Here is a 25171-nt window from a genome sequence, read left to right as displayed (position 1 = left end):
GGTTTATACATAGAGAAATAACTTCAGGTTGTTTATCCTACTTATTCAGATAATACATAGGCAAGGGAAATTTTGAGTGCCTTAGTATTAAAGGAATGTTTATATTGTCTGCTTATGTAAATCAGCGAGGAGGTTTCATCCAAAACATGGACTGATTGAGCATTAAAACTTGAGGGTGGGGGTGGGGGGTCGCTGTCAATAGACAGAACATTCAGCTTGGATGATCATGCTGTCTAACCCCACATGACAGTTCTTAAGATGCCTTGAGCCTTGTTGGGCTCTGAGCTTTTAAGCTTCATCCCATATGTTAGTGGGTCTGTAAGTTCTGTTTTCTGTTTTCGTGCCATTTGTCCCACAGCATCTCTGTTTTCCTTCTCTTTCCCACTCCTCCCTTTTTTTTTTAGGAGAACCATCTTCAAGAACTTCTCTTGTGACTTATGGAATCTTTAAAAGGGAATTCCTCCCCCTTCCCTATGCTAACAGTTGCCGTCCATATTGCTTTCCCCTTCCTTTATAGCCAGGAAGCTCTGCTAATTGCAGGTCTGAAGTTGCACTATGTGGTGTTCAGGTAGTAGCTTATGCTGTTTAATGTTATACACAGGGGAAGGGTAACCACAAGTAGGTGAACTCATAAGCGGCAGCAGCCCTGTGGTCTGACCTCTCCTGTAATAAAAGAAACATGGGGATACATGTTGAGACAAAGGTTGGCTGTGATCTTTGAGCATGTGAAATTAATATTAATTGAAATGCACTTGTTTATCCTTTGGACTCATTAATTCTCTGGAACTCTTTCCGAATGCTTTTAAAGGCAAAATTTTGCTTGCAAGGTTGAGAAGTGCTGTCTGGCTTGTGGGCAGGCAGACGAAAGCTCTGATCAGTTAACCCTCTAAGAGTCTAAGTGCTTGAGTTTTTGCATTTGTTCTAGTGGTGCTGGCAGCCTAATCATAAGCATCTGTGCTGGTAAAACTGAGTGATGCCACCGTAATGTCATGTGCTGTGAACACTGAAGCGGCAGAGCTTTAAGGTCAGGGATGGGGAGCCTGTGGACTCCAGCTCCTGTCAGCCAAGGCCAGTACAGCTAATGGTCAAGGTTGATGGATACTGTAGTCCAACAACAGCCAGAGGGCCACAGGTTTGCTATCCTAGCATCTGGGTGCACCTCTTTGGAACTACTTAATTGTTTAGCAGGTTAACTTCAAACAGTTGACTTCATTTGAATTGTGGGGAGAGTGGTAAATTGAGGAAAGGAGATGTACTTGGAAAGTCTCCATGCCTCAGCCATGGGGGTGGGGGGTGGGGACTGTGTCTCTGTTCTGATGCTTTTTTCTTATGTGATGTAATAGAAGAAGGGGATAGACTTAGGCATAAGCTGGGAAGGAGGAATGTTGTTTTCATTAGCTTAATGTTGCACTTCTAAGGCATATAGACCCCATACATCTGGAAGTGCTTGAGGAAGGGGCAAACACTTTCCAGAACACAAAGTATACAGTGTTCTGCATTCCAGCGCTCTCTGAGTCTTTGCATTAAAGCTCAGAGTTAGGTCATGGCAGAGGAGGAGGAATTCATATGCGTGATTAAAGTTGCTGCTCTTAGAAAGTACAGTGTTTACATTTGCTTTTCTCAGCACTAAACAGATACACTGTGGGCCAACAGATCACGTTGAAACCAGGATTAAATTTATTCTCAGGTGCACACTGACTTGTAACCACAGAGTATGGCATTGGTCATGTTTAGACAATGATCCAAAGATTCATAAACCATGGTTTATAAACTTCACAAAGACATAAGCTATGGTTTATAAAGATATGGAGGTGCATCATGGCTGCACTCATCTCCCTTGTTCCTTCTAACATCCTATCACGTTTGCGCAAAAATTCAGGTTTGTATTAATCCACTGGTCTTCATTATATATGATGGGGAATTCAGGTTTAATGTTGGTTAACAAACCAGGAAAATAAATATACTGGGAACTCCAACTATATGCAGGTCAGAATTTTTATGCTGAAGCCATCATGTGATATTGGGAGAGAAGAACACATGGCCACATTGTTTATTCATGACTTCATAAATCATGATTTACAAAGGTTTGGGTGATCACCTGAATGTGGTCAGCATTTTTTCTATCTGTAAAATAGAATGCAACCTAATTTACAGAATTGTTGACTGGGTGAAAAGCATTTACATACTTCAAAGTGCAATATTAATGCCCAGTTATTATAATAATACTAATGTATGCCAGAATTCACCCCATCTGATCAAATCAGGCTGTCTCTCGAAGATCTTTGTATGCAACAGCTTGGATCGCCTGCTTCTGTTCTATACCGTGCTTGCTTTATGTGCAAAAGTGACTTTGACAGGCTGTGTGGTGGAGAGTGAAAGAAGGCTATGGATTGTTGACAGATGGACATTTTCATGCATGTTATACCGCAGATGTCTATGCTGAAAAAGTTCAGGGTTCTGTACAATTACTTCTGATGAAATGTTCCTTTTTTTTCTTTTTTCTTTTACATTCCTTCTCAAGGAAAGGTGCTGGATTGAATTTTGGTCCCATTTTTTATAGGGCTTTCCTAATAGAGAAGAGGACCTCACAATTTCTACCCCCGAGGCCTATTTGAGATGGCTGAAAGTTACTGAGTCCTTGCTAAATGGAGGCAGAATTTGACAATGTCAGCTGGCTGTTACTGACCTCATTTTCTGCTGATACCTAAATTGCTATTTATTTATTTTTTGCAGCAGTGTTTTCCTTATGACGATCAGTTTCGTAGTTCAGCTTTCTTAAAGTTAAGTATTGACATTTGCCTTGGAAGTATTGTGACAGCCTCCCCACTTCAGGAAGAGTTTCCTGATCCAAAGGCTCTACACGGAGAAGAAAAATTTAACCCCTTCCCTTCCAGGTGTAGGCAGATTTCCCCCTCCTCCTGTTTTCCCCTTCCTTACCCTCACATGCCTTGCAAAAATATTTTCCCCATCTCCTGTAATTTTATTGTCTACTTTTCTTTCACACTCAACTTATAGCTTATTTGTATCTCACTCCCACCCACACACCAGTTTTTTGGCCCTCCACTCCTGGTCTTTTTACATTCATTTCTTCCACTCATCCTTTTTTTCTTTCCCAGTTTATTTTGTTATTGATAATGATGATGATGATCATTCTATAATACCTTTAATTCACTTTCTAACTTCTTTCAACACCTGCTCTGACCCTTTCCCCTCCTCCAGGAACTTCCCTGACTCCTGGCCACATTTACTCAGCATGCAAGATGCTGATGGAGCTGGCTAGGATCTGGGGCAAGCAAGTGAGGAATCACTGGGCAGGATGTGGCCCTGAGTCCCACTGTTTGAGAAACAGTAATCTGGACCAAAAAACCCAACACCTGCAGCCCTTTTGACAGTTACTACTTCTGAGTACGAAAACACCTCCTGAGTGAGTAAGCGTTCTTAATTGAGCTAAGGTCTCAGATGGAAAGCAAGCTTCGTTGAAATGGGATTTAAGGTAGTTATGGTCAGTGGGCTTTACTCTGGACTGATTTTAGTTGAATCAGGGTCTGTAATGATTAAATATCAAACATATTTATTTCTTCCTCCTTCTGATTTATAAATGCCCATTTCAGATTCTTAAGTTTGACAGGAAAAGTGATTAATACCATTTTAAAAGCCATTTGGAAAACACAGGTGGCTTGCTCTTGAGATGTTATGCTAAACTAAAACCTGTAATCTCTTCAGGGGTCGGGAGCCCTTTTCAGCCAGAAAGCCACATTCTGTCATGGGCAACCTGCCAGGAGTCTCAAAGAGGTGGTGGTGGTCTCAAAGAGTCTCAAAGACGCAAAAAGTGGGTGAGGCAATGGTTGTGACTCTATTCATACAGTAGGGTATCTTCCAGCCACCCAAAAGCAGTGCAGAGCAGGACCAGAATAGGAGCCAGCTCCTAGGGGCTGAGGTACCTTTGACACCCCCCCCAATAAAATATTTCAGGAGGTTGCCACCCCCCAGCTGATGGGCATTGCCATTCAAATGGTATGCATGCACCATGTCATGTGATCAATTATGTGGGGTGGGGCTTACCTGCCCCACTCCCAATATTTTATTCAAGTTGGCACCCCTGAGGACCATCAAGGGATATGGTCTGGAGAGACAGACAGGGCAGACTAGAAGGCCTCATTCAGCTCCTGCCTTGGGCTTCATGCTCTCAACCCCTGCTGTACTTAAATAGGCTTCCAGTTTTACATTTAATCTCAAAAAGGGGGTTATGTAACCTCAATGTTGTGTATGTGGTCTAATACATAAAGCAGATAAATCTCTTCTGTTGTTTATTCTTCAAAGACTTCATTCTGAGAACTCTGTAACTTTTGAAATAGAAATAAATAAATTCCTATAACTAAATACCAATAGCAAACAGAGACATGGGAGAGAAGACAAAAAAATTATTTTAGAGAACTTGTCTCTAAGATACCTTAAGTTGTATTCGGTGTTGCTTCCGTGGACATGCTAATGCCAAATAAAGTGGGCTTCCTTTAAAACACATGCTTTTAATGGGATTTGCTTCTAGGTAAATGTGTTAAGTATTGGGGTACTGATTATGAACTCCCTGCCTTTTAACTGCAGGCACAGGAAAAGGTTAAATGCCATCTGAGATGGTTCAGAGACCAGGGATATTGAGTTTGTACATGGGAAATTGAGTTTTAAAGTCCTATGTCAGCCATGAAATTGCCACGGAGTGGCTCCAAGCAACTCATGATCTCAGTTTTACCCACTTCTGCAAAGTTATATCATGAGAACTAATAAGATGGGAACAGAAAAAATCTGTTCAACACTGAAGAGTATTTTTGTCCAAGAAACCTGGGAGAGTGCTATTGTGCTCAGGTCCTGCTTTTGGTTTTTCCCAGGGTGAGAACAGGATGTTGGGCTACATGGGTCGTTGGCCTGATCCAGTATGCCCTCCTTGGGTGCCCAGCTTAAAAAGAGTTCCTGGTTTGCTGATCCAGAGGTTACTATGACTTCTGAACCAAGTCTGCACTGAACCATTATGTTTTAAGCGCTGGCAATGAATTAGGGCCAAACCATTGTTTGCCATTCTGGTTTGTAGACAGGGCTCAAATCATAGTTTGGACATTGTGGGAAACTGATTGAACCATGTCCTTTCATGACTGGCATATTAGAGGAGAGGGAGAAGGTGAACACTCCATCCAATTCTCTACCCCAGCTCTAACAAACAATGCTTTGTGGAGCAACAATGTTATGCCTGAACCAGAATGCTGAATTGGTCTCATGTTCCCCCTACAACATTTAATTTATTTTCAAAGTTAAATTCAGTTGTACAAGGAGCTGTTGAAATAAAGACCAGACTTCATCTTAATGCTGTCAAATTGAAAGGCCTCTGCTCTGTCTTAATACTCATTGCCCCCTCTCCATGCAGAGCAGAGGCAGCAGAGTAATGCCAATTTTTTCACTCATCTCTGACACGAACTGGGGGGGGGGGGGGTGGACCACATTACATGCAGGCTGGTGTTAAGGAGAGGACTTTACAGGAGGCAGTTCTTCCCATACATAAGCACCTGAAGATGCTGTAAAATGCCACTGTGACCAGAGTGAGTACTCAAATTGGGTGGGAAAGAGAGTCTGCAGGCCCTGCATATCATGGGAAGAAAAAGAGGCAAAGGAAACTTAACCTGCAAAGTAGGGAGTGGTAGTATGCAAGGAGATTCCCAAGGGAAATCTTCCCAGTGGGAAGTTTCCTCCTGCGCCTCAAAAGGCAAGTCTGCACTATTAGGTTGTACAGTTTTCAGGATTTTACTGTTTTATCTTTTGTAAACCATATTGAGCTTTTTTAAAAAACAAAACAAAACAGTCAAGCAGTGTGCAAATTTGATGAGAAATAAATAATACAGTGGTACTTCGGGTTACAGACGCTTCAAGTTACAGACTCCGCTAACCCAGAAATAGTACCTCGGGTTAAGAACTTTGCTTCAGGATGAGAACAGAAATCGCGGCACGGTGGCAGGAGGAGGCCCCATTAGCTAAAGTGGTACCTCAGGTTAAGAACAGTTTCAGGTTAAGAAAGGACCTCCAGAACGAATTAAGTTCTTAACCGGAGTACCACTGTAAAATGAATATGGAACACAGCTATTCACTGTTGATTTTGGATGAGGCTGCAGGTGTTGTGACTTGAAGCTCAGGTTGGGAATCAAAGGAAGGGCAACTTCAGCAGCCACTAAGCTGGAGGTTAGTGTCTGAGCCCAGTTCAGTGTTTTAACCCTGACGTACAAAGCACTAAGTGGAAAATACCAGCTCTTTCAGTGCCATCCTGTCTGGTTGGTCAGAGAGGCTCTATTGCTTGCTCCATCATTGAGGGAGATCCAAGTTGCCGGAACTTGGAACAGGGCTTTCTTGGTGGTGGTGCCCTGGTGGTGGTGCCCTGGCTCTGGAAGGCTCAGGCATCCCTTCTATGTTATATGTTGAAAATGTTATTTTGTCAAGCCTTTGGGTAATGGCAGATGAAGAAAATTGTTGTTGGGATTAAGATATGCATAGTGTATATTTCATATTGTGTTATGAGCTTCTCTTATTTCCATTGATGTGACCTATTGATAAATCCCAATAACGAATAAGTAAAGTTAGTTTGCTCTGGAGCACTTGATTAAAAAAAATCAATGAATCGCTGGCGCAGGGCCCCCTAGACTGGACCAGGAACATAGCATGACCAGCTGGGGAGCTTTAACTCTCCACCACCACTACAGTCTCAGTTGGAATCACACTCCCTGTTGGATTGTCAGGCATGGAGGGGCCAATTCCACCCAGGATTGCAGTGAGGGTAAAGTAATCAAGTCATGCCTACCCTGATGCTATTGTCCCCGTTGGTCTGAGCGAGCTACCTGACAAATGTCATGTATAGTTTGTTCTTCAGGAAGATGCTTCTTTGCTTGTCCCTTCATTTGTTTGTTTGTTCACTCCCCCCCCCCCCCGCTCAGCCTGGACTATAGCTGCACTGAATATTTTATGCTGCGGTGCAGTGATTATGCAGAGCCCCACCCCCTCTTGCACCTTGGAGTGTCCCCTGGTTTATGGTGTGTCATCTGCAAAGGACGACCAGAAGCAGGTGGTAAAAGAGCAGCCGCTGAGCCTGGTCACTTCTGTTGTCTCTCTGTGTGGGTTTTTTTTCCTCTTCAACTTGCGTAGTCTTTCCTCTTATGTTAGCTTATTTTATTGGAAGGCTTCCTATGGTGCGTGTCACTAGTTATCTGCTGCGCTTGGCTGTCATTCTCGGAGACAGCTGGAATAAGAGCGGCTGGAGACGCCTCATTGACATGTTTGCGTGAGAGTCGCTTGTCAGAGGAGGAGTCGCTCTAGAAAGAGCCTCCCAGCACATCCCAGGCGGGGCAGCCGCCGCGTCCCCTTCAGGGAGAAACCCTTTGTGGTTTTCAGCAGGCACTGCATTCCTTGACGTTTCAAAGCTGTTTGCCTGTCACTCTGCTCTTTCCCCGGCTTGCTCATTAGAGGGAGTTCCAAATTCACACTCCTGTGGGCCAGCGGAGGCAGGAGCCTGTGGGGCTTTGAGGAATGAACGACTGGGAGGGGACTTCTTAACTCCCTTTCATTTTGCTCTGCATTTTTGATGGTATAGAATTACCATAATCTATTGTGAAAGCAAATGTCTGGCTGGGCACTGCTCTAGTTTGAGCTCTGATCTGTAAAGTGCCACTGATTTCCCCCTCCTATTTATCATAGGCCTTGGGAATCTGAGGCCCAGGAGCCAAATGTGGCCCTCCAGGTCTCTCTACCTGGCCTCTAGAATTATCCCCAGGCCACACCCCTCACTGGTGCTGCTTTGCACCCTGAGTATTTTTGCTTGGCTGGAATCTGATAAGGCCTCTTACTTGATTGGCGAAACTCACCTACTGTACAAAGGTAAAATTCACATTTGTTTCTTTGCCCACTTTTGACTCTGGCCTCACGCATGTCCCTCAAAAGGTTGACTGGAAGAGAATGCAGCCCTTAGGCTGGAAAATATTTGTCCCTCCTGTCTTACCACTTTTCCGATTGCCTGCAGAGGTCAGTCCACTTTGTTCACTTCTGTCACAGTTGCCTGCTCCACAAATCCTGTCCCAAACCATTGCATTTTCTTGCTGCTCAACCTTAGCTCATCACTGCTAAAGTATCCTCTCGTATTCTCTCACTCAGTCTTACACCACTTTACCTTGGTAAATTGGTGTGGAACACAGTTATTTTTATGTTCTGCATAGCACCTATCACAGAGATGGTGCTAATTTGTTTTTAACATCTCTCATCACATGGAAGGTACTAGCAGCCCAACACTGCTGATGTTGCTACATGTCAGGCACTGATGGGACTGGAATCCTGGTCTTCAAGGCTTCAGGGTACAGCCCTCACACCCCTGCACCATGAAATATTAATAAATGTTGTTGTGTTTGTTTAGAATTAGTTGGGTGTTTCTGTTTTGATGTTGGGTAAAGAATTATTGGAAAGGGCAGAAACCTAAGCAATTATAGCTGAAATTCTGATTAGTCACCAAGAAACATCAGTTTAATTGCTTTTAGTGGGATCTGTAAATAGCATTTCACAGCAGACTCAACATCTATGCTTGTGCTAAAAAAAACCCCATGGGGCTAGTTTACACTGTATCACCACATGATCGTGAATGCAGCTGTATGGGAAAAGGTTAGGCTGCTTCCACACTAGGTTTTTAATGTGGAATTGCCACACTGTACTAACCCACATTGTATGGGGCAGCCACACAACACCACCATCCCTTCTTCTACTACTTCTTCCTCACCCCTTATTTTCCCTGTGACTTTTCTGTCTCAGACTGCAAAACATCCAAAACATCCATGAGTGGAGATGTAGCACCATCTACACAGGTGTAGGTGCCAATAGTGTTGCCTTCTCTGACCACAATCTCTGGTCTGGCTCAGTGGCAGACTTGGAGGCGGCAGGGAGAGGAGATATTTTGCCTGGGTAACCATTGCCCATACTATTCAAGCTGGAGGTATCACAAAAAATGCCATTGTGGTATTATAGCACTATACCACTCTTTCATAATATATATAGCCAGAGAAGCATTTTAGCACTAATTAGAAGATCAATGGAAGAACTTAAGCTGGGTCATAAAACAGTGCCCACCGCAAGGGTTGTAGTGAATGCATGCAGAGCTTTAAATGACCCTACTTATAGCAGCTATATCATGCCCACTGGTGTAGATGGGGCATAGCGTGATGTACACATAGGAGGAGGACAATAGTGTGATAAGTCAATTGCTATTTGGTTTGTAGCTTACAATGGAAAAGTAATGATTAGGTGACATTGGAGATGCTGGTAGGGAAGCAGCCTTAGTGTGAATTGGATTGTACACCCAGTGAGCCATCATTGCAGTTGTTGGCTCACTATCTGAACAGCCTGTTTTATATTGACTTTTTCCTCTATGTGATTGTATCCCTGGAAGCATGATGGTAGATGGAACTGAGCTCTGTGAGCTGAAGTGCAGCATTGATTATTTATTTATTTGTTTACTGACCAACCACTCTGAGATTCCAGGGCAGAAATACGTAAAGGAGCTCCCACTGATTTATTTTTTTACCTCATGTCTACTCATGCTGCTTTACTCAGGATGATGCCAGCAGAAGCAGGTAGTGGTGGTTGGTAGACACTCTATTCCAGGGGTAGGCAACCTAAAGCCCATGGGCCACAAGCGGCCTACAGGGGTCATTTAACCGGCCCCTGAGCTGCCCCTGAACCAAGCTGCCTGCTTGGCGAGTCCCCACGTGCTGCACTAAACCGGCACAGCGTGGCGTGTGGACTTGCTTCCGCGGCACCAGAAATCGCGTCTGCAATCACAAGCACATGCGCTCACGCATGTGCACAATCCGGCCCACAGACAGATCTCCGCTAGAGTGAACCAGCCCAGGCGAGGTAAACCTTGCTGATCCCTGCACTCTATTCCATGGTCCCTGTGCCTTTTCTGTTCTTAACCAACCACTGGAAGGGTAGATTTAGATTTGCTGCAGCAGTTCAAACTATCATCATTGATCAGGTTAAGTCTTATTAATATAAATAATATAACTATAAGTTCATGGACTGAATTAATATATGCTGTATTAACTCTAGAGTGTGGGAGCCTCTGGTCCTCCCGGCTTATTTGCCATTCTTGCTGGGGCTGACGGGAATTGTAGTTCACCAACATCTGGAGGGTCAAAGATTTCCCCACACCTACTCTCATATAATATGGATAATGGGAAGGAATCAGCTTAGTTCTTGCATGCACAGCACAAGGTGTGCTTGTGCAATGGGACTCTTCTACCTCCTCCCTGCATCCCAGCCTCTTAAATCTGCTTTGGGGGTTTGAGTGAAACTCTAGAACAGGTTTAGGGAGACGTGGGGGGAGGGTGGGGGTCTTGTTGCATGAGCAGACCTTGTTACATGCATGCATACCTAGCTTAGCGCTATGTTGAATTCCATCCAATAGTCCCACACTTGCAGTCTGCAGTCTGTTAAGTGCAGCTAATAGAATTCTGGGGACTCCAGTAAGTCTTTTTTTTCCTGCCGCCCCTTCACATTTATGAATTGTCTTTTTCTGCTGTGATCCCTGTGTTGCTTTATGTGGCTGAAGATGTTCTATTCACTCCAGTTTGGCAGGTCATGTACGTGCAGCTGAAGGGCTTCCGTGCAGCAAGAAGTTACAGCTGACCCAACATAGTTCAGGGTAAAGGATCAGGGGACCTATCTAGTTCTGCTCTGTGGAGTTTTGGCAGAGAGCAGAATGAAGGCATTCGGCTTTTCAAAAACTCTACAGTGCATCTTGGAAAAGAATGGCTGCTGCAATTCAGGTTTTTCCCCCCAGGGACTATCTTTTGCTGACCCTTTACTGACTTTGAGAGCTCTTAAGGTGGGAGGTACGGGACGCAGGTGGCGCTGTGGGTTAAAGCCTCAGCGCCTAGGGCTTGCCGATCGAAAGGTCGGCGGTTCGAATCCCTGTGGCGGGGTGCGCTCCCGCTGCTCGGTCCCAGCGCCTGCCAACCTAGCAGTTCGAAAGCACCTCCGGGTGCAAGTAGATAAATAGGGACCGCTTACCAGCGGGAAGGTAAACGGCGTTTCCGTGTGCGGCTCTGGCTCGCCAGAGCAGCAATGTCACGCTGGCCACGTGACCCGGAAGTGTCTCCGGACAGCGCTGGCCCCTGGCCTCTTAAGTGAGATGGGCGCACAACCCCAGAGTCTGTCAAGACTGGCCCGTACGGGCAGGGGTACCTTTACCTTTTACTTTAAGGTGGGAGGTGATGTTCTAACTAAATACTCTTTCCTCTTATCTTGATGGCCCTGCTGCACAACAGCCAAAAGGGTGCTTTGCTGCCTTTACCAGACCTTCACTGCAGTTAACAGCCTCATCCAATCCACCATTTTGTTACATGCAGCTAAACTTGTTGGTTTGTGATGTGTGTCACCTTATCTTGTATGTTAATGCATGTGGCCTTAAACTAATTTGCAAAGGAGTAGTCCTTCTAGTCTTTTGCAGCAAAAACAGCAAAAGGCTCTTTTGGCACCTTTACAGACAAATACATTTATTGTGGCTCCGTCTTTTGTGAGCTGTAGTCCATTTCATCAGTTTAAGTAAGCTTCCTTTATCCTGAGCTGGGAATAAAAATAGATAAAACTACAAAGCAGGAGAACATTTAAGGCAATAGTGTTTGTTTATAACATGTGTATAGTTTTCTAGGCAGCTTGCAATAAAGAGAAAACAATCAAAACACCAAGACACAAAACCACTAAAATAAGTGGGGGAAATATATAAACAAAACAAATCTCACTGCACTCCAAGGTTAATGGTTTATTCTTTTCCTTAGAAGAAAGATTGTTGGAAGTAAGTTCCAGTGGAATTTGACACTGGTCTTCCAAAAATGTGTTCAGGATCAAATTCTTGAATAGGCGGCTGAGCCTGTGGTCTTGTAGATATCCTTATGATTAAGGTAGTGGTAACTGAAAACAATAAATCATTTTAAAATTTAACTATTCTTTCAGTTTCTGTTAAACCCTTTTGACAGAGGAACAATAGAACAAATGGCTTCTCTTGCTTTTGAGGTAGCAAGGCAGTGCCGAAATTATTTTGATGCCCCTTTAATTGTCACTAGGATGATTAAAACTCTTATTTTACATTTCATTCTGTAGTTATAGCTGACTTTCATGTTTCTGGTGGTCTGTATCTGTTGACCAAAACGGTCCAAGATTTATGCATTTATATTTAATTGCCTTTTAGCCAAAATGTGACATGTTTTACACAAACTCTTTAACTTTTGAATGGATTTACATTTTCTTGAGTGCAACAGTGTGACTGAATCACACATGTGCAAACAGATAACTAGAAATGCAAGAATCTTCAGGTTTGGATTATAGTTCCTTCTCTTACGACTGATAACCTTAGAGAGGTCACCTGCGTTTCTTTTTTTTTCTTTTTTTTTAAATGATTTTTATTAATTTCCAATTTTTTATCACAAACAAAAAAAACAACATAAAAACAAACAAACAACAAACTCATATTTTCTTAACCTTATTTTCATAACCCTCTTTTCCCGGACTTCCCCATACCTTTCCCTTTTTGCATCCTTAGTTTAGTACCATTATTCAGCAACCTATCTTACCCAATTAAATATAAATTTGTCCTCTTTCTCTATTCCACCCTAAATTTTTAAACCCAATTATCGCTGCAATTCTACGTCTTCTTTTCCCTCAGCATTTTAACACTCCTCAGTTTTATAATAGTTCTTAAGATACATCTTAAATTTCTTCCAATCTTCTTCCACAGTCTCTTTCTCTTGGTCGCGGATTCTGCCGGTCATTTCTGCCAGTCCCATAAAGTCAATCACTTTCGCCTGCCATTCCTCCAGCGTGGGTAGCTCTTGTGTCTTCCAATACTTTGCTAGAAGAATCCTTGCTGCCGTAGTAGCGTACAAAAAGAAATTCTTATCCTTCTTCGGCACCAACTGGCCGACCATACCCAAGAGAAATGCCTCTGGTTTCTTGTTAAAGGTGCACTTAAGCACTTTCTTAATTTCATTATAAATCATTTCCCAGAAGGCCTTAATCTTTGGGCAGGTCCACCAAAGGTGGAAAAAGGTACCCTCAGTCTCTTTACATTTCCAGCATTTGTTATTGGGCAAATGGTAAATCTTCGCAAGCTTGACTGGGGTCATGTACCACCTATAAATCATTTTCATAACGTTTTCTCGTAAGGCATTGCATGCCGTAAATTTAATACCTGTGGTCCATAACTGCTCCCAGTCAGCAAACATAATGTCATGACCTATGTCCTGTGCCCATTTAACCATAGCAGACTTCACTGTCTCATCTATTGTATTCCACTTCAACAGCAAGTTGTACATTCTTGATAAATTCTTAGTATTGGGTTCTAACAATTCTGTTTCCAATTTCGATTTCTCCACCTGGAAACCAATTTTCCTGTCTTGTTTGAAAGCCTCCATTATTTGAAAATAATGGAGCCAATCTCGTACCTTGGACTTTATTTTCTCATAACTTTGTAATTTAAATTCACCACCTTCTTGTTCTAAAATCTCAGAGTATTTCGGCCAATTGGTTGTCATATTAAGTTTCTTTACTTCCTTAGCCTCCATAGGTGAAAGCCACCTGGGAGTTCTGTTTTCCAGTAAATCTTTATACCGTATCCATACATTATATAGTGCTTTCCTGACAATATGATTTTTGAAACCCTTATACACTTTAGCCTTGTCATACCAGATATATGCATGCCAACCAAAATTATTGTCAAATCCTTCCAAATCTAGAATGTCTGCATTTTCAAGAAGTAGCCAATCTTTTAACCAGCAGAAAGCTGCCGATTCATAGTAAAGTCTTAAGTCCGGCAGGGCAAACCCCCCTCTTTCTTTAGAATCAGTAAGTATCTTAAACTTAATTCTGGGCTTTTTGCCCTGCCAGACAAATTTAGATATGTCTTTCTGCCACTTCTTGAAACAGTCCAGTTTATCAACAATTTGTAGTGTCTGAAACAAAAACAACATTCTAGGCAATACATTCATTTTGATCACTGCTATTCGACCTAACAAGGAAAGCTTCAGGTTTGACCATATTTCTAAATCTTTCTTTATCTCAGTCCAGCACTTGTCATAGTTGTCCTTAAATAAGTTCACATTCTTAGATGTCATGTTAATCCCCAGGTATTTTACACTCTTTGCCACCCCTAACCCAGTTTCCTCTTGGAATCTTTCCCTTTCAACATTTGTTAAGTTCTTTTCCAATACCTTGGTTTTTTGTTTATTCAACTTAAATCCTGCGACCTGGCCAAATACTTGAATTAATTCCAAAGCTCTTTTGGTACTAGTGTCTGGCTCTTGCAAGGTCAGTACTAAGTCATCTGCAAAAGCCTTTAATTTGTAATGTCTGGCTCCGACCTGAATCCCTTTTACCAGCTGATCTCCCCTAATCATATTTAACAGGACCTCCAGGACCGATATAAAAAGTAATGGGGATATTGGGCACCCCTGACGTGTCCCTTTTTCTATAGGTAGTTCATCCATAACCACATTATTTACAATTAACTTCGCCTTTTGCTCAGAATAAATTGCACTTATACCATTTTCAAACCTTTGGCCTACCCCCATCCCATGGAGATTCTTTTTCATAAATTTCCAAGATATATTGTCAAAGGCTTTCTCCGCGTCCACAAAAATTAAAACTGCCTTCGTATTAATGTTCACTGTCAGCATTTCTATAATGTCAATTATATTCCTTACATTAGTAGATATATGCCTACCCGGGAGAAAGCCTGCCTGGTCTTTATGAATCACCTCCACCAGCACCTTCTTTAGTCTTTTTGCCAAAATGTCTGCAAAAATTTTGTAATCCACATTAAGTAGTGATATAGGGCGGTAGTTCTTGATCTGTTTTTTATCAACCTCAGTCTTTGGTATAAGTGTGATGAAGGCTTCTTTCCACGTCTCAGGTGCCCTTTTCCCCTCTAATATCTCGTTGCAAACCTCCTTAAGTGGCTGAATTATCCAGTCTTTCAAGGCTTTGTAATATCTGGAGGTTAGTCCATCTGGCCCTGGAGATTTCCCCAGTTGCATGTTTTGAATGGCACCCTCAATTTCTTGTTCAGTTATTTTCTCATTTAAAAACGCCATACTTTGTTGCGAAATTTTTTGTAATCCATATTTCTTAAGAAATTCTTCAATGTCTCTTTCGTTTTCCGGCCCTTGTGCATACAGTCTTCTGAAATAGCTCTGAAAGCAGTTACTGATCTCATTTGGTTTCGAAATATTCTTTCCATCTACCTCCAAACTTGTAACTGTGTTCAGTTTCAGTCTCTTCTTCAATTGCCATGACAGGAGTTTCCCACATTTATCTGCCGATTCAAATGTCTTTTGTCTCATTCGTTTAATTTTCCATTCAATCTCCTGGTTCATCAATTCCATATATTGCTTCTGATACAATTTGATTTGTCTCAAAATCTCATGTGACTTTGGGTTGGATCTCAGTTTCTTTTCACTGTCTTTTATCCTTTCCAAAATTTTGTCCTTCTTCTCCTGTTGTTTCCTCCTTTTCAAGGAGTTCTGCTGTATCAAGAAACCCCTCATCACGGCCTTGCTTGCGTCCCAGATCACACGTTTCTCCACTTCTGTCCTTAGATTTATCTCAAAATAGTCCTTCAAAGTCTTTTGGGCCTTTTGGTACACCTCTGGATCTTTAAATAGGGTGTCATTCATTCTCCATCTAAAAGAGCCAGCTGTTGTTGTTTTCATTTCCATCTTTACTGCATTGTGGTCGGAGCATGTCTTTGGGCAGATTTCCACTTTCTTTATCTTAGGAGCCATCCCACTAGTAATCCATATTTGATCTATTCTTGTCCAGGTCATCTGTGATTCTGAAAAGAATGTTCCCTCCCTCTCAAGGGGGTTTCTTATTCTCCAAATGTCGATCAAGTCCAAGTTATCAGTCATTTCAAAGAAAGTCTTAGGTAGTCTCCCGTCCTTGGAGATCACCTGTCTTTGCGCTTTGTCCATATTTGTAGATACAACCCCATTCATATCGCCTAATAAAATCACTTTGTAATCCAGATAATTTGTTAATGTCTCATGTAATTTCTTATAAAATTCTGCCTTCCCTTCATTTGGTGCATAGATTCCAAGTATCAAAATTTTTTCTCCTTGGATCTGTATCTCAATTGCCAAGATTCTGCCCTGTTCATCTTTAAAAATCTGTCTTGGAGCCAATTTCTCTTTTGCGTATATCACCACTCCTCTTTTCTTAACTTTATCTGATGAAATAAATTCTTGTCCCAATCTTTTATTTATAAGTAATCTTCTATGTGCTCTTGTCACGTGGGTTTCTTGCAAACAAATCAGATCCAATTGTTCTTTCTTCAAAATATGAAAAACCTCACGCCTTTTCCTGGGAAGGTTCAGTCCATTACAATTCCAAGTTAAAATTCTCAGAGACATTGTTAATTAGTTACCTCCAACTGCACCCTGCAGCTGTTCTTCGTCCGTTGGTGATTTGAGTCCAAATGTCAAATTCCCCAAGTCTGTATCTGCAGTTGAGTTGAGGACCCCTTTCACCAGGTCTTCTCCGTGTTTGTGTAGGAACTGTTCTTTATCTTGTACAGTCTTTATCTTGACTTTCTTTCCTTGGAAGTTGAAAGACAAACCCTGTGGAAATTCCCACCTGAAAGGTATGTTGTTCTTCTTCAGCAGGTCCACCAGAGTCTTGAACTGAGTTCTCACCTCCAAAATATATTTTGGGATATCCCTGTAGATTTGCACAGAGACGTTTTGAATCTGGAGTGTTTTCTGGTAATGCAAACTAAGTATCTTGTCTCTCTCCTCTTTCGACCTCAATGTAATCAGGCAGTCCCTTGGAATCTTCCTGCCTTGCCTTCTACCCAATCTGAAGGCGGTTGTAATCTCAAATTCTGTTCCCTCTAGATTTTCCTGCCAAAAGCCTGAAATTTCTTTTGTGAGAAAGTCCACTAGGTTGTCCCCCTCACTCTCAGGAACCAACCTAAGTCTTAAGTTCTTCTCCTTACGCTGCATGTCCCATAAAGAAAGGGTCGCCTCATGCTGGTCAAGCCTCCTACAAACAGGAACTAAATTTTCCTGTATAGATTCCGCAGTAGATTTAGCCTCTTCTGCAATTTTCCTTATTGTGGCGTTCTCCTCTACCAGCTGTTGTATAATCTGTGTATTAGACGTTACGCTCTTCGTGTTCAATTCCAATTTTGCCGTTAGATCTGCCAATTGCTTGGTATTTTCTGTACTCTGTTTGTTCAACCTTTCTAAAGATTCATTTATCTTCAATAATGCCTGCGTCACTGACTCCATGAATGCACTTATTCCCTTTTCCTGTCCACCTGGGCCTGTTGGCAATAGTCCTGATAAGGAGCCCCTTTTCTTATGTGCTGCCTTGGACTTGGATCTTGTTGCTATCTCGTCTCCAGGGCCGCTCATGTCCCAAGGTCGTTCTCACAGGAACAGGTTTGAATGGAAAAAGCCAGTGACTAACAATCGTGTTGCAACTGTTACTTCCAATCCTCTAGAGGGAGCTGAGACCTTCAATATGGCAAGGAAACAATGAATCCAAAAGCCCTCAGAGGGAAAAGTTACTAAAAAACTTCTCTCAGTCTTTTAGTTGCAACCATATAATTTTTACAAAGTCTCAATAAATTGTAGCAAATAAAGTCTCCTCTTTGCAATGTCTTTGACAGCTCCCTGTCAAAGTGTATCACTCAGGCAGTCCGTTCCCAGAGATAGAGTCTGCGGTAGATTGTCTCTTAAAAGGTTTTCCTGCAGGTTTCCTTTCTTTTTCACCCCCCCCCCCCCGTTCCTGCTCCCTAGGGGGGAGGACTTAAGTCAATGCTGGGGTTAATCCTTTTTTTTAAAAAGTCCCTTAAAAGATGTCAATTGCAGCTTACTAAGTCCGTTGCTTTAGCAGTCATGCAATCTGGGGAAGGCAGACTTCCTTTGTTTACCGTCCCCACTTTCGGCCAAATTTTAAAAAAAATTGAATTTAAAGTCCCGAAAGGGTTGCCAATCCTACTCACGGGAATCTCTTTCAGTCCGAATAACAGGAAGAAGTCGGCGCTCTCCGCTAATGGCGATGCGGCTTCACACCACGAGCTGGGTAGCGACTCTCAGCTCTGCGCTCCCCCGATGCTCCTCCGGAGCCTTTAAAAAGGCTCTTTCGCAGTAAAAGGGGGCGCAAACGATGCCCACCGAGTCTCCTTGCTCACAGGCTTCCGCGCCTGTGATTTTAGGGGTCCCCGCTTCGCCGTAGCGGTCAGACCCGAACTCGCGGAGCAGCTCTCTCTCCGGAGAACGGAGAGCGAGCCGCCATTAGCGCCGGCGCCAACCGGAAGTCCCGAGGTCACCTGCGTTTCTGACCTTGGATGATACTCTTGAAATTCCATTGTGATGCTTCCTTTGGCTGTGAGGATAAAATGAGGTCTGGATATATTGTAATCTGTCCTTGGAATAGGTTGTGAAAGGAATCACTTTTTTTTCTCTCTCTCTCTGCTAAATGAAGCTATTCCCAGATGTGCAAACCTGCAGAGAGGCTGAATATTCTGTAAACGTGACAGGCACTGGAGATCTTCAGTGACTAAGGCAGAGATCATAATAGCTGCCTGCTGTTGTATTTGCATAATATGTGGAAACACAAAGGCTAGAGCTGTAATGAACAGTGGCGCAAAGGAGGCAGCGAGTCCTGGAGCCACGTGTGCAATTAGGCAGACGTGCTTTGTGCTGTCAACTATGCACTTAGGATAGTGTGACCCCCCGCCTGTGTTTAAATTTTAAATAATTCCTATACCTTAAATTATGCCTCTGCATGCTGATCTTGCTCCCTGTGCCTTCAGTGTAATGGTGACTGAGGCACCCCAAAGTGTCCCAATCTGTGGTAAGGTTGCCAGAACCTACACCATCTTTTAAGTGTGGCACAGAACTTTAATCTAGTATGCTTTTTCCTGTCACAGAACCACTGTGCCACCAGAAGCTGGCATCTTCCCTTCTGGGAATCTTTTAAAGGTACAGGACTGGGAATGGTCAGCTCTTGGGATCAGGAGAAGGAGGAAAAATTGTCTGTCCAGAATAGCACACAGCTGCCACTCACAGGCAGATGATGGCCTAGCTGTCTTGCCATATGCACAGTTGGCAGGTGGAAGCACTTCAGCTCCATCCTATGGGTATTTAAGTGGCTAGCAAGCAGATATACCAACCTGACAAGAGTGCTAGAGGCACCTGACAATAACGTTATCTAGTTCCATGACACAGCACTGAGCTGGAGACCCAAAAGTGATTTAGCTGGTTGAAGGTGTGGGCATTCCTCTGTTGAGAGAAATTACTGGGACTTGAAACTGCTGGAAAAGAGAGAAGCTGGATCTCTTGCTTGAGAGAGAGGTCCAGCTGTTAGGGAAATGTCTCCCATGGACCTTTCCATAGGGCAGGAAGATGAGTGAAGATGAAAGACACAGAAGTATTGGTGAGGTTTTTTTGGTCCAGCTCACATGGCCCAAACAGTCTGCGCAAGAAAGGGCAGAATAGTAATGTGCTGTTGTTGTGTTGTATTTGTATTACTTTTATTCTTTAATTAGCTGCCCTGGGAATGCTGGTTGGTTACTGAAAGGCTGGGTATACATATAGAAATATCAAGAATACAATAAACGACTTACCACATAGAAACCTTAAAGGCTGCCTTGGCCTGCCAGACCAAGCTCAGGATTGTCAGCACTGACTGGTGGTGGTTCTCCAGTGTTTTGGGCAACAGCCTTTCCCTAACCCACCTGGAGACACCAGGGATTGAACCTGGGACCATTTGAATGCAATTTGGTAGCGCATATGCTGTACTGCTGGAGCTGATGAATGAGAGTGGAGCAACAGCAAGGAACCATATAATGTGATGGAAAACCTGCAGTCCTCAATTCAACAACTTAAGCACCACTATCACCAACAAATAAACCATACTTGGGATTTTCCTAACTGAAAAGTAGCAAGAAGAACAGTTTGAGAGAGCTCCCTGACAAGAGCATTTGACTTAAGTACGGAATAAAATATCAACATGCGTTTACAGCCCCAGGGCCAATGAAAACAGGTATTATATTAAATGAAGTAAAGGGTTGTTGTTGTTGTTGTTTAGTCGTTTAGTCGTGTCCAACTCTTCGTGACCCCATGGACCAGAGCACGCCAGGCACTTCTGTCTTCCACTGTCTCTCGCAGTTTGGTCAGACTCATGTTTGTAGCTTCGAGAACACCGTCCAACCATTTCGTCCTCTGTCGTCCCCTTCTCCTTGTTCCCTCAATCTTTCCCAGCATCAGGGTCTTTTCCAGGGAGTCTTCTCTTCTCATGAGGTGGCCAAAGTATTGGAGCCTCAGCTTCACGATCTGTCCTTCCAGTGAGCACTCAGGGCTGATTTCCTTAAGAATGGATGCGTTTGATCTTCTTGCAGTCCATGGGACTCTCAAGAGTCTCCTCCAGCACCATAATTCAAAAGCATCAATTCTTTGGCGATCAGCCTTCTTAATTTTTTTAAAAAAAAGAAAAAAGAAGAAGTAAAGGGTAGGAAGATTCATAATCTGTTGGAAGGGAAATAGGGAGAAGTGCCCCTAACATCTCTGATATTTCCCCTAATAGTTGACTTTATGGCTTTTGCCACAGGAATCTTCATTGCAGAGCTGCACTGTTCCCAATGCCACCCCTTCTTCCTTGCCCATTTGTGATGCACAGTTGGAGAGTGAGTGACCTGTTGCAGTGCTTGCACCAGGAAGCAGAATTTGGTCGAATTCTCCCTGGGAAAATAATGGAAACACTATCTGTATTGGAAGGGGGCAGCCCCACCTTAAAGCATCAGCCAAAGTATTCTGTGGGGTCCTCAAGTTAGATCAGGAGAATCTGCTGTATTTTCCTAGGAGCAATGTAAGGATGAAAACAGAGGAGAAATTTAAGTTTTATGTAGAGCAGTCGGAAGCCTCTAACTAGACTCTATCATTACTTAGGCAGCGTGAGAGCCATACCAGTGCTGTTCCTTCCTGCGCTGGAAGGGTAATGCGAGAAGCTTTAAACCAGTGTTTCTCAACCAGGGGCCATATGGCCCCCTGGGGTCCCCAGGATATTCCAAGGTGGCTACAGGTGAAAAATGCGTAAATGGGGTCCCACAGCAAGAGGCTAGGGGACCACAGAAGAAAGTGAGAAGTGAATAAAAATATTTTCTTTTGTTTAAAATCCTGATTGGCTGGCTATCTGCTTGGCCAATCAAAAGTGGGTAAGGGGGTGGCCCACCAGGGCCTAATGCTCCTTTTTGCCACATGCATTTCCTTGGAGCAGTCCTGGTTTGGTTCCAGTGGGAGAGTGTGATCGATGAGACTCCTGTTTTGACTAGTAGAGCCAGCGATCCAGAACCCCCAGGTCAGGTAAGTGCGGTGGTGGTGCAGAGCTGCTTTTTGCTGCTGCCAGTTCTGGGCCTGGTGGCAGCCTGGGCCTGACTCTGCACTGAGTTCAGTGGGCCTTACTCCCAGGTAAAGGTATGTGGGGCTATAGTGTTTTATCTAGGCAGCCAGGACTCCTCCGTATGACAAGATCTTTTTGCACCAGGTCAGTGAGGACCACTTGCTTTTTAAAATTCTCTCATATAACTCCCTGTGTGCCTTTTGGACTGTATCTGTAGGTCCCCCCCCCCCATGTCAAATAACGGAGTCAAATAAGTGTTGTTTACCTTTTATAATACATGGAAGACGAATCTTCCTCAGGAGGTTCTGGACTCTCCTTCCTTGGAGGTTTCTAAGCAGAGGTTGGCTGGCCATCAGTCATGTATGATCTAGTTGAGATTCCTGCATTGCAAGGGGTTTGACTCGATTCCTTCCAGCGCTCCATTTCTATGAAGGGCCAGTCGATTCAGGGTTCAGTCTCCAGGACTGGGGGTCCCTACTCCTGCTGCTTGGATTTCTGGCCGGCTCTCAGATCTCTCCCTCCTCCACAATTTCCCCCCGGGTCTTGGGAGTGGAGAGGACAGTGAGCTAGGAACTTCAGAGCGGTCACCCAAATGCCTGGCTAGCTGCATATGAGGCTACTCAGGAGGAGAGGGAAGCACCTGCTCCAATCAGGAGCGCCAGGAAAGGGTGGATCACTAGTTCCTATGTAAGCTCCCAGTGTGAGCTGCTTCGTTGCTGATGCACTGGCTCTCATCCAAACTCTCGCCTTCCTGACCTGGGGAAATGGACAAGCTTCTGTGCTGTTGAGAAAATATAAGAACCTGCTCCTAGAAACATCTTTATTAGTCTTGTTATGCTGACAGAAATGGGCTCCCTTCCTGCTAAGGGATGGCAAAAGTGAAGTGCACTCTGGCCCCAGAACGCAAGTGCCAGACTTTTGACACTCACTTTATCATGCCTTCGTGGATGAAGCTGCTGAGGCTCTGGGGCTGTCTAGCAAGGACTCGGATTAATTGGTGTCTCTGCTAAATGTCTAGAAAAGTATTTGATGTCTGCCAGCCAGCGAGATGCAGAGGTAATTATCCCTCCAACCCCTATGGCCTGCATTAGCCATACATCACTGTGCTGTCACAACACTCTGAGGACTGTTTTTCATACATTGAAAGTGTGAGCCAAGAGGACAAAAGCTTATATTTTTTTCAATAAGCAAAATTGGTTGGGGGAGGGGGGAAATGGTTCTGAGCTTCTCAGAACATATGTAATCCTGCCCCTGCCGGCCCTTCAAGGATCCTTGCTTTGGCTAGGGAGCTGGAAAATTTGAGATGCTTTCTTTGTATGGTGTATAAGGAAAGTGATGCTGTGTGTAAAAGTCGATCTGCACAACCGTTACTATAATAGAAAGCAGATAAAGTGCTGGTTTTGGACCTAGGTTAAGATGAATTGCCTAGCCATTTTGGAAGGAAATCTTGCTCTCCCATTAGTTGGCATGATGCAAAAAAGGGGGGGGGGGAAGGGTAGCTGTGCGGATTGATGAGACAAAATGCAAACTATTCTTTATGCTCAGAAAGTGCTGGGGAAACAACTGTCCCATACTGAGCTCCCCCCCCACAAAAAAATCTGAGCAGTTACAGAAATGTGTGAGCTGATGTCATCACATCATATAAGTTCTCCCCCCACAAAGAAAAAAGCTTGGTGCATTTTTGGGGGGATATTCACAAAGTGTGGCTCTCACATCACACATTTCCATATCTGTGTGGAAAAAGGAGAAATCAGAAGCAGGGCTGCTATCTTAAGCTGTAAACCTAAGTTTGTCACCACACCTATCCTTCCCTTAACAGTGCTGTGTAAGCGGGAAACATACATTGTAAATATTTTAGTTCCTAGTATGTGTTGTACAATTACACAAGATCAAATAATGTCAGTAAAAATCCCTTATGCAGCAAAAAGTTCCCACTAATAAATATAGCCCAATAGGTTGGAAGCAAGATTGTCTCAACATGTAATTTTGAATCCTACAAACCTGACAAAAAGAAACTTAATTTAAACTCAGAAAGATTAAGACTATAGACGTACATAGTTTACCTGGTAGTAAGCTCCATTTCACACCATTGGGCTTACTTCTAATATGCAAAAGATTGCTTTATGTTGCTAATTGAAAACATATGGGAAAATCCTAACTGTGCCAGAAGCTACAAAGCAAAGGTTTAATAATGGGGGTGGGGGGAGTGTTCCATAGCTTTGGCACCACAACTGAAGTCTTTTCATAGAACTCTTGAAAATTTGATCCTCCATGGATTAGGAATTCAATTTATGGGAATGTGCTTTGATTCTTGAACACATAAACTTGTGTCATGTTTGGTGATAAGAGGCCAAGATGGAGCTTGGAGCTTGGCCACAAATTCAGAATTATCTTTGGGCTAAACTAGATGAGCTGTTGAAGAATCTATTTGGATTTCACATCTCTCTCTTTAATTTCTTTTAATAGCAAAAGAGGTTGCCATGAATTGTATTGGAGATAAAGCACAAGGGGGTGGTTTTTTAAATTCTGCCACTACCTCCATTAGGGAGAACATACACATACCCCATGTTTATCCCAAAGGTCAAATAGTAATGTGGGTGGATTTAGATCGGGAAAGCAGTGCTGGGGAAGGGGTTAAGTCCTCCTTCCCCTGTGCTACAGCCCTCATTTAATTCAGGATTGTTTTGCATCTACTTTCGAAATAAAGTAAACAAAAAAGGAGGTTCTGTGCACAATCTCCAGTGTCTTATTTGCCATGGTGAGCAAATAAGATGGTAGCAAGGCTGTTCTAGGCAAGAAGACCATTCATAATCTCTGTTGGATGAGAGAAGGGGCTTTGGATGTCTGTTACTGAGCAGGGCGGTCCTCATGCACACCAATGGACTGTAACCACCCCTCAGTTCCCAGGGGAACCTTTGTCTGTCCAGGATCTAAAAATGTTTCCATATGTGTGCTAACTGATTCCCTGATTCCCTGAAGTGTGAATACTCCTATTGCATCAGGGAATCTGGGGAGCATTTTATGAAGAACCACCCACGCCATGTTCTTTAGAATAATTGTTGATGGCCACCTTCATAGAATTGTAGAGTTGGAAGGGACCTGGTACAGTGGTACCTCAGGTTACATATGCTTCAGGTTACATACGTTTCAGGTTACAGACTCTGCTAACCCAGAAATATTTCCTCGGGTTAAGAACTTTGCTTCAGGATGAGAACAGAAATCGTGCAGTGGCGGCGCAGCAGCAGCAGGAGACCCCATTAGCTAAAGTGGTGCTTCAAGTTAAGAACAGCTTCAGGTTAAGAACAGACCTCCAGAACGAATTAAGTTCTTAACCTGAGGTACCACTGTGTATGGTTCAGTGATGATCCACGATGGGCAGGTATTTTAATGTTTCATCCGTGTGAGCCTCTTTTCTGCTTCTGTTTATAATTTTTAATGGCATGTTTAATGTAGAAAGTCTCCTACAATCTTAATCACATGGTGTGCCTTGAACTGCTCAGTGAGGTGGCCATTGCCAGCGGCTCTTTTGGCAGAGAGGGTCCATGGACCCCAGGTTGTTCATTACACTCTACTTGGTCGGACTATGATGGCTTTTCACACTGGCTCATTCAGTGAGAAAGAACTGGCCAAAGCTTCCCAGTCATAACCAAGACATAGCGTAGGTGGCTGAGGGGCTGAGTCTACTCACCCACACAGGAAACAC

At 43.4% G+C, this 25171-nt stretch overlaps 1 protein-coding gene across 3 annotated transcripts in view; it reads left to right on the top strand.

The window, feature by feature from the left end:
- B4GALNT4 (beta-1,4-N-acetyl-galactosaminyltransferase 4) overlaps window positions 1-25171 on the top strand; it is a 171865-nt gene that overhangs the window by 30036 nt on the left and 116658 nt on the right. Inside the window, exon 1 of one of the 3 annotated variants that reach the window (XM_079970087.1) lies at window positions 21264-21426. The exons of 1 other annotated variant lie outside the window; for it this stretch is intronic. In XM_079970087.1, coding sequence (XP_079826213.1) covers window positions 21327-21426 — 100 coding nt within the window. In that variant the 5' untranslated portion in view covers window positions 21264-21326. Of the gene's footprint in view, window positions 1-21263; window positions 21432-25171 lie in introns of those variants that run through there. One more of the 3 variants, XM_079970089.1, reaches the window with a different exon arrangement.

This window comes from Podarcis cretensis (assembly GCF_951804945.1).
Source record: "Podarcis cretensis genome assembly, chromosome: 1".
Taxonomy (NCBI): Eukaryota; Metazoa; Chordata; class Lepidosauria; order Squamata; family Lacertidae; genus Podarcis; species Podarcis cretensis.
Note: the sequence above shows the minus strand (reverse complement) of the source record. Positions and strands in the feature narration are given on the sequence as shown.